Source organism: Choloepus didactylus, chromosome 2 (assembly GCF_015220235.1).
Source record: "Choloepus didactylus isolate mChoDid1 chromosome 2, mChoDid1.pri, whole genome shotgun sequence".
NCBI classification, from domain to species: Eukaryota; Metazoa; Chordata; class Mammalia; order Pilosa; family Megalonychidae; genus Choloepus; species Choloepus didactylus.
In genome coordinates, this window is record NC_051308.1 from 106434900 (window position 1) to 106444703 (window position 9804).

Sequence of the window (9804 nt, forward strand, 5' to 3'; positions counted from 1 at the left end):
CTGGTAATTGAAGGGAAAGAATTGGATACTCAATACTCATTATACCTTTTCTATATGAACTGTATTCCAAGGTAACAAAATGACTGAGTTGATAAGAGAAAGTTCTTCCTTTACCACAAGAATTTCAGATAATATGTATAGAAAGAATGTTGGAGTTAGAAAAAAGTCACTATTTTGCAACCCTTAATTAAATAAAGTAATCAATGAGTTTTCTAAGCAACAGGTGGAAAAATAAGGGAAATTTGAATATTCACAGGATGCCAGCGGTTACCTGTTCAGGGAAAACACAAACTAGGAGGCATCAGTTTCCCACAGCAAATGTGGAAAATGAGATACATGAGCCTTCTGATTTGAAGCAGTAGGAACTACACAGCATTTATGAAATATCCATATAAAAAATCATGACCCAGATCTAAACAAGACTCTAGATCTAAATCTTTATTTTAAAGGAAATATAATGGATAGAGAAATAAGGTACATAGTATGATGAGGAAGTAAATCATATGCAGGACACTCTCTCTGTGGGTTAGTTGGCCCAGCCCTTCAACAAGTAAATGGAGAGGCGGGGGGGGGGGGGAGGGAGAGAGAGAGAGAGAGCTACTTAGGGAGAACTATTCTAAATTAGAAAGACTTAGGAGACATAGCAACTGAAAATAAAATAACAACCAAAAGTAACATAGGGGATACTATTGAGATCTTCATTCAAATAAACCAACTGTAAAAAGTCATTTGGGGGAAATTAGGGACACTCGACTCTGGACTAAGTATTGTTAATTTTGCAGTGTGTGCTAATGATTATGGTAGTTAAGAATATATCATTATTTGTTGGAAATGTATGCTGAAGTATTTAGGTAGAAATGTCAGGGTGCTTGGAATTGCTTTAAAATACTTTAGGGAAAAAAGAGATGAAGCAAAAATGACAGCATATTAGAAATCATTAAAATTATGACTATATGAACTTAATATCTTCTCTACTTCCATGAATGTTTAAACAGTTTCAAAATAAAGCAAATTAAAAAAACAAAAAAAACTTAATCACTAAGTAAAATAATTACATGTATCTGCAAACTAGCAGAGTAAAAAAGGTTGTAGGAAAAATTTTATCAATCCAATTAGAAAGAGAAGAGAAGGGAATATCAGAAAAGGACTAAAAAAGAGGAAACACAAGGTAGTAATATTTCCAAATATATTTATAATCATGAAATATGTCAATGTGTTATGCATGCCTATTAAAATGCAGAGATTATCTTATCAGAAATTTACTCTAATTATACGCTGCTTGTAAAATATATAGCTAAACACAGAGACACACAGAAACAAGGCATGGAAAAGAGAAAAACATAAAAATTTGGTGTAGCAGTATTAATAATAGACAAAAATGAATTGAGGACAAATAAGAATTTACCATAATAAAGAGAAATGCTCTAAAGTATTTAAAGGAAAATACTTTGAATAATAATTCTCACCTAGTTTACATCAAACAAAAGAACTTCAAAATATGTAAAAAGAAAACCTGACAATTTTATGAGAAGAAATTAATACATTTTAACATATCTCCAAGGAAAATGGAAAGAAATACGTCAAGTAAATAACAAATTATTAAGGACATAGAAAAATCAAATTTAACAAGCTTAAACATTATATGTGTGTGTGTGTGTGTGTGTGTGTGTGTGTATCTGTGTGTATACATTCCCCACCAAACATAAAGAGGAAATACATATAAATATGAAGCATTTGAAGCATTTGTAAGTTGACATAATTTGTAAAGGAAATACTATTTTAAAATATAGATATTGTATTGATTATATTCTCTGAACCTAGTAGTGGTTTTAGATTAATGAAGGGGATGGGTTGGGAATATATCATGATTATTTTTGCATTACCCAGCATGGGAGTTGACTGGTCTAAAGATATAAGACACATGGAAAGCAAGTCTTGTGTAGCAAAATACACAATAAAACATTTATTTATTTTTTAAAGGACAAATATGCATCAATGTAGGGCCACCACTGGCTAAACTGACCCAATCTGAATCTTGCATGGCCAGCGCATATCATTTATGCAGAGCTGCTGCTTTGTTCCCTGGTTCTTTGATCTCTGTTTGAAAGAAATGAGATTTAAATTGAGGGAGAGAAGACCTCTAATTCCAGTTTCAGAGGAACAGTATAGGAGTGTCTGACTCTTTCCTAAGGGGTCCTATTACTGGGCTGATGATCTTCTAGTTCCAAAATAAAAAAGAGAACTGTTTCTTGGGAAAGAATGTAAATTTTCAGCCTAAGGAAACATTACTGCATCCTAAACAAGACATGGTTTCCATGTGTGCTACAAGAAGGCATACTTTGTGCCAAAAGATTAAATCACAATAATTATTCTTGGGTCTGTGAAACTCACTTTGCAAAATTTGGGTAACTCAATGTTTGACACAGAAACTCAAGAAAGGAAAAACTAGATTGAATGGCTCTCCTGGAGTTATACAGCATGGTGGCCCTGGAAATAATTTTTAGCTCAGAACAATAATGAAAATAGGGAAAGTATTAACTAATAATAACTAATATTTTTTAAGCATTATAGATACAGCACTCAGCATTTTATGCACATTAGCACATTTAATCTTCCCAATCCTGGAAAAGCTTATATTACAGATTGGGAAACTGAGGCTCAGAATACCTATGTCAGTTCTCCAAGGGTGTAAAATTGGTAAGCAGAAAAGTGAGGATTTGTGTTTAGATAGTCTGATTTCAAAGTCCTCTGACTTAGTGACCATATTAAGTTTACTCTAATAACAAAGCACTTTTAGATAATTAGAACTATCCAACATTGGATGAGGTTGTCTTGGTTAAGTGTTTAAGCAGAGGCTGGATTGCCTTTTTTTCATATATGCTGAGAAAGTGTTCATACATCAGATGTACAAAGAACTGCATGTCTTCTAAGGTAACTGCAAGCTCAGAATTAATGGGGACAATGGCTGTTCTTATGCACTGATGGCCTTGAGCAAAAACCAAGGGTGCCCATTACCAATGTTATCTGTATTTGAAATTTTGATATTTTGTTCACCATGGACTTTTTGCATTACTTTTGATTTTTTAAAACCTTGCATTCAAATACTATTTCCTGAGTTTTTTGGTGCCCCTTAAATTTGGGGCCCAAGGCAAATGCCTCACTATCCTTCCCTGCTTTAAAACCTGAAGCACACTTTTTCACTTTAATTATTATTCTGGTTATTTTTGTGCGTGTGGTAATGAGGGTGTTGGGGATTGATTTTGGTGATGAATGTACAACTATGTAACAGTACTGTGAACAATCGAATGTATGATTTGTTTTATATGACTGTGTGGTATGTGAATATATCTCAATAAAATGAATATTAAAAAAAAAAAAAATCAAAAAAAAAAAAAAAAAAAAAAAAAACCCTAAAGAATATCCACATCCCTATCGGAGACTCTATAATAAAGTTTCACTCACTAAAAAAAAAAAAAAAAACCAAGGGTGCCGTTACTCATAGGATCTGCTCCTGTAATGAACTATGGCAAGGGCTGGAAACAAGCCTATGGTGAGGGCTGGGACCAAGTCAAAGGTGGGGCTTGGAAATAAAGCATTAAAATCTGTATGAATTGTTTTCATTATTTGACTCTTGAATTCTGTCTTCCCACCCAGTGGCAGATCCTCCTTCCATTCCTTCTTCTTCTACTCCTTTACGGTATGGAAACATTGTCACTGTTTCCCTCACTAAGATTGTCCCTTTCCTCTCTCTGTTTCATTCCCTCTAACAGGTATTGACCCTCCTCTCCTTTCAGCAGGTGGCACAGCCTGCCAATCAGTTTGTCCACTAGCCAAGAACAGACTTAGATAGTCTACAAAACCCTGTGGACTTCCGGAAGGTTGAGAGAACCTTATTCCTTGCTGTCTGTGGGCCTTAGTCTAATAAGAGATGAGGGAAAATAAAACAGCAGTAACAGTAAGAAAAACAGAAAGACAGAAAAATAGGTCACATCTAAATAAGGGTGGATATTGGGATATTGGTCCTGATAGCAGTGCTGGGGATGTCAATGTGGAGAAGTTTTATTGAGGATTACAGTAGTTTGGAGTAAGGTTGAGAAGCAGGAAGAAGCATGGGTAAAAACAATTATTTTTGAACTTCATACCCAAAAATAAAGAAAATCCTTGTGAAAAGAATCAGTGTGTAGGGTTGAGAGAGAGGAGAGACAGAAGGAGATGCACATTCAAGGATGACTGAAACACAAATATTAAAGTTTGGAAGGTTTAGAGGAAAGAAACAAGCCTAAAGGGGATAATGAGTCTGTTGGGACCATCATGTCTCATAACAAGGAAAACAGTGAATTCAGTGGACAATGACATCCTTACTAGTAGCAGCAATAATGATTCATTAGATGCCAAGTCCTCCAAAGGCCAAGCCCTCTGGTACGATAGTCATCAGTGACTTAGGGTTCCTGGTATAAAGTAGCTATTCAATATCTGAAGCAAATGTTGAAACTGGAAGAGTAAACCCTATCACCACTTTTATATGATTATTAGTGATCACATTCACTCGCTGAGTACCGGATTTCCTGTGGAACTCGTCTTGAGTTCAGTGATTGGTCCAGGCTGAATACCCTGGGCAGTGGTCACAAGATCAATAGTGACTAAGAGCCTGGCTCTGGGATCAGCCCTAGATTTCTAGTTATCAGCTCCATGCACCTGAATCAGTTATTGAAATTCTGTGTTTCATTTGCCTTCTGGAAAAAAAAAATATTAACATTTATTTCCACAGATCGTTGTGAGGATACCCAAGACAATACATGAGATAATTCATGTAAGGTGTTTCTCTTAGGTCCAGGACATGATTTTAAAAATGTTAGTTTTATGAACATCAAATAGGCCTATGTCTGGAAATGATCTTAGTAATAATGTAATCCAGCTGTTTCCAAACCTTACTGATCATAAGAATTGTTGTGGGAACTTTTCAGAAATGAAAATGCCTGGGCTCTACCCTTAGGTTTTTTTAACCATAAATTCTGACAATCAGTTTGGTGAACACTGATCTGATTCAACCCCATGATTTTATAGACAAGAAAACGGAAGTTCAGGGGGTTAAGTGGCTCATCCAAAATAACACAGATTAGAGGCCAAGAAAAAGTATAAAATATTGTTCTCAAACTGCGTAGTACAATAACTTTTCCATGACACCACAATCACCTGTGGACTAAAAAATTTATAGGGGAAAGAGTTAGTGACTCCTATGACTCATCAAGAGCTGGTAAGGTTTCAAGAAACTTTTGGGGAAAGAAGTTTGTGTAATTATTTTCTTGAATACCAAAAAGAGTAAGTGAAATTATGTATTTATTGGGGACAGGGAATGAAGTAAATTATCTGAGTTTAAGTCCCAACTCTGTCACTAACTAGCTACACAACCTTAGGCAAGTCATTAAACTTCCTTGAGCTTGAGTTTCAACATTTATATAATGGTGGTCCCTGATCTAGATCACATATGTGAAAATATTTTAAAAAGTAAAGTGTTACAGAAATATAGCGGGTAACTATTTTTGTTATGAATTTTTGCATCAATAGCTTTGGGTCCAAACTTCTATAAATATGTGATTTGCATACTCAGTCCATGGGTACTGAATTGAGTTTGTGGTCTAAATAGGTTAAATCTGAATTAGATTTCTCCCTAGTGTCAGGAAATATTCATTGGGGCGAGGTGCAGAACGTTGAAGGTATCATTACTGGAAAGGAAACTGGGGGGAAGTTGACAGCATTAATTTTCAGAACTATAATATCATTCCTAGGTTTCTCCTCTACCATGCTTTCTGGCCCCAGCAGCATGTGGGACTACAGAAAAGATGGGTATGAGTCCAATAGGTGGAGTCTGAGGAGGAAGGCAACACATGCTGTGAAGCTGGAGGATCTATGTATAGTACATTCAGCTCTGAAACTAGAATTGTTGGTTCTATCATTGATGTAAACAGGCTGTCCAGTGGTCACCAAAGACCTGGACACAGCAGTTTTTCATTCTTATAATAATGATAATAGAACAAGGATCTGTGACAGTAGACAGTAGAAAAACAGCACAATAATCACAAGATAAAGAACAGCAAAATCCTGAACTTCGGGAGGCTTTTCAGAGTCTCTAGAATTCAAATCTTATCTCCCAGCCCTACCAACCCTCTTCTGAGAGCAGAAAAGCCTACCAATGGCATCTTTCATGTCTTGTTCTCAGGCTGTAAATGATGGGATTGAGGAAGGGAGCGAGGATAACAAAAGTGGCAGCAATTACTGTGTCCCAAAACACTGAGTACGTGGCTGAAAATCGCAAATACATGAGAGCCACACTGCCAAAAAACAGCAAGAACACAGCAAGGTGAGCAGCACAGGTGGAAAAAGCCTTGTGACGTCCCTTAGCTGAGGACATTCCCAGTATCACCACGATAATCCGGATGTAGGATAGGGCGATGACCAGGAAGGAGGCCAGGATCTCCACCGCATGGATGGCATCCACAATGACCACCAGGAATGTATCTGTGCAGGCCAGACTCAGTACAGGAGTGAAATCACAGAAGATCTGCTGGATGTGGTTGGAGCCACAGAAAGGCAAGGTGGCAATCCATGCAATTTCAGGGAGCACGAGGAGGAAGCCACAGAAGCAAGATCCAGCTGTCAACTGGATACAGATTCTGGGAGTCATGATGGTTGGGTAGTGGAGGGGGTTGCAGATAGCTATGTACCTGTCAATGGCCATTGCTGTCAGGACACAGCCTTCTGTGATTCCAAGTGAGTGGAAAAAGTACATCTGTAAGAGGCAGCCAGCCAGAGAGATGGTCTTCTGCTCACTGACAAGGTTGAAGAGCATCCTGGGGATGGTGGTTGTGGTATACCAGATCTCCAGAAAGGAGAGGACACTGATAAAGAAATACATGGGGGTGTGTAGTGCCATGTCCAGCTGGATGACAATGACTATCATCAGATTACCAGTCATTATGAATCCATAGATGAGAAGCAAAGGAATAAAGAATAAGAGACCGCCTTCATGCAGATGTGGGAACAAAGAAAAGAGGAATTCAGTTGCCATTGTCTGATTCCCATGTGCCATCAATCGTGTTATCTGTGAATGGAGGAAAGAACACAAAGAAACTCCTGGAATTGGAATCCTGGTTACCTGTTTAAAAAAGTTTCACTCCTTTCTATAATGAGTTACTTAAAGCTGATTCTGGGAACATAAACAGCCCAGTTAGAAATATCTCTCAACCTGTACATTCATGCCAGAAACATCAGAAATATTTGCTTTTGCACCCACAAATGGTCTTTTTGTAAACATCTACAATTGGTGCCAAGAAACTAAAGAAACACACAAATTTAATTTTTATTTTTTGGAAATATTTCTGGATGGCTAGTCCTTTCTTTAAATTCTGAGTCCCTTTCCTCTCCACTTCTTACCAACTCCCCATGTTTAGCCTTAAATCTTATACCTTTTCTTCAAACCATTCTCCACTTCTCTCCTTCAGAAATTCTTTGAAAATATAAAGGGTCCATCAGGAGCCTTTCTTCCAATGCTTCTTCATGTTGCTCTTCCCATCTCTTCCAGCACTGTTACCTAAACTGAGACTAGGTACAGTATTCACCTTTATGTCTCTGGTGCTTATATCTGTTTCCTTCATAATAGCGTGTCTGTATTTCATCAGATGGTAACAATTCAGATGCCAGGAAATATTCCTCTTTCTATCCTCTGCTCACTCTGTATTTCCTTCTTCTCCTATGCTTTCATCAATGGCTGATATTTTAGTTGCTTACACCAGACTCTTTCCAGAACCACCTTTCATCTAAATAGTGGCCATTAAATTTCAAAAAAGTATATAACTCCACTGCCAGACACCATATTCCCCCTACCAAGGCAATGTCCAAGAGCCTAGAGAAGGAAATCTTTCAGAATAAAAATCACCTCTTCATAAACTATGCTATCTTGGAGAAGAAGTGTCACAAACATCAGCTGCAGTAAAAACCAGATGATAATCTATTTGCTCAGGGGAAATGACAATTAAAATTTTGCAAAGCTAATTAAAGTTAGTTAGAGTATACATTATCTCTCACCTTGACTATTTTGGTATCTTTCTCACTGGTCATATTCTAACAAGTCTCTCTACAGATGAACATTCCTAAGCATGGCTTTTACTGTTTCCCTTAAATTTAAGGATAAGGCTCAAAGGTCCTAACCTGATATTCATTGCTTTCTCTGATCTTGTTCCAATCCAATTTTGGAGCAAAGTATCATTTTACATATTCAACCGTTCAGTAAAATAGGAATAGTTTCCTGCATATTGTCGCATATGCCATTCCTTCTTTCCACTGCTTTGATCTCTTATTAGATCCTAGCTTCCACTGTCCTCTCAATATTCCCACCTTCTTGGAATTCTCACTGATCCCTCCTGCCAGAAGTAGTCCTCCCCCTTCTGAATCCTAAGTGTGCTTTACCTGTCTCTCTCTTTATGACATCTAATCATCCTTCCTTATGTTTTAAATATTCTTGTATCAGCATTAGCTGTTCAAGTAGACTGGAAGTTCCTCAAGAGGAATTATAAAGAAGGTGAAATGAAATAGTGTTTTTAAGGGGTTAAAAAGTAATGGGAATGGGTACTTTACATATTTTAATTTATATATTTTATTTCTTTGATTTTTACCTATAATAAAGATTTTATTATTATTGTTTTATAGATAAGGAGCTTGAGAACCAGAAAGAAGAAAGAATTGGTCCAAAATTGCATGGCAAGTTTCCAAAACAGTAACTGGAACCCAGGCCTCTTTGTCTTAGAAGTCCACTACCATTTTGAATGCCACGGGAGGAATTTTAGGTCAGGTTTCATCAGACATTCTGCCTGTTTCCTACTCTGAGTGCTCCTATATAATTGGACTGTCCTGCATGTGAGATGAAAAATAGATTTTCATAGGCCTGAGCTGATGGAGTTTTTTCAGGATATTCCCATTCTCATAAGGGTGGGCAAGGCAATGCAGAGTTCAAAAGCATATTCAAATAAATATATTTCAGGCTAGGAAAAATAGTTTGTAGAGGATGCCTCTTACCTTGTTTCTCAAGCCTTGAGGAGGAAAGACATGAGAGAGAAACTCAAAAGAAACGGGAAGTGGTGCTCAGCAGAAGGGATGAGTGCCTGAGTGGAGAGGAATGAGAGATTTGAGGTATTTCCTGACTAAAATATTGACTTTTATGTTCTTTCTGCATTTGCCTTTCCTCAGCCTAAAGCACCCAAAAATAGACATTGGGTGTTCACTCTGAGGACATATATGGACAAAGCAGACTATTTGACTAAGAGAAAAGTCAATAATGTCAAATGTGAAATGGCTTATAAGTTGAACAGAGTGACTGTTTTGTTGTTCTGAGTGTGGAGCTTCTCCTATGTATGTCTGGCATCCTTATCATTTATGCATTGATTCAGCAAACACTCATACATTGATTGATCATCTGCTATGTGACAATCACTACCATAGGTTCAAGGTGACATAAAGGTGAATAAAACATAATCCTTGCTCTTGAAAAACAATAAGACATTAAAAATTCCCAAGATGACAGATAACTAGCAGTGTTCCGGGAGCTCAGTGTACAAGTATTCTTTGAACAAAAAAAAAGTCTTGAATTAGATTTTAGTCTTGGACAAAAACAGTAACTTGCTGTGAGACATGCCTTCCCACCAACCCTCTGCTTTGGGCTTTGACAGAATTTTAGTGTTGGAAAGACCTTAGGTATCATCAGTATCTTAATCTGCTAGCTGTACTATATTCTTTCTAATGTTCCTTCCAGAT

At 37.1% G+C, this 9804-nt stretch overlaps 1 protein-coding gene across 1 annotated transcript; it reads right to left on the minus strand.

Moving 5' to 3' along the window:
• Positions 1 to 6184: 6184 nt before the first annotated feature.
• Positions 6185 to 7087, minus strand: LOC119517054 (olfactory receptor 6K6). The gene has a single exon (XM_037813532.1). The coding sequence runs from the start codon at positions 7085 to 7087 to the stop codon at positions 6185 to 6187; it is 903 nt and encodes a 300-aa protein (XP_037669460.1).
• Between the last annotated feature and the right edge of the window lie 2717 nt (positions 7088 to 9804).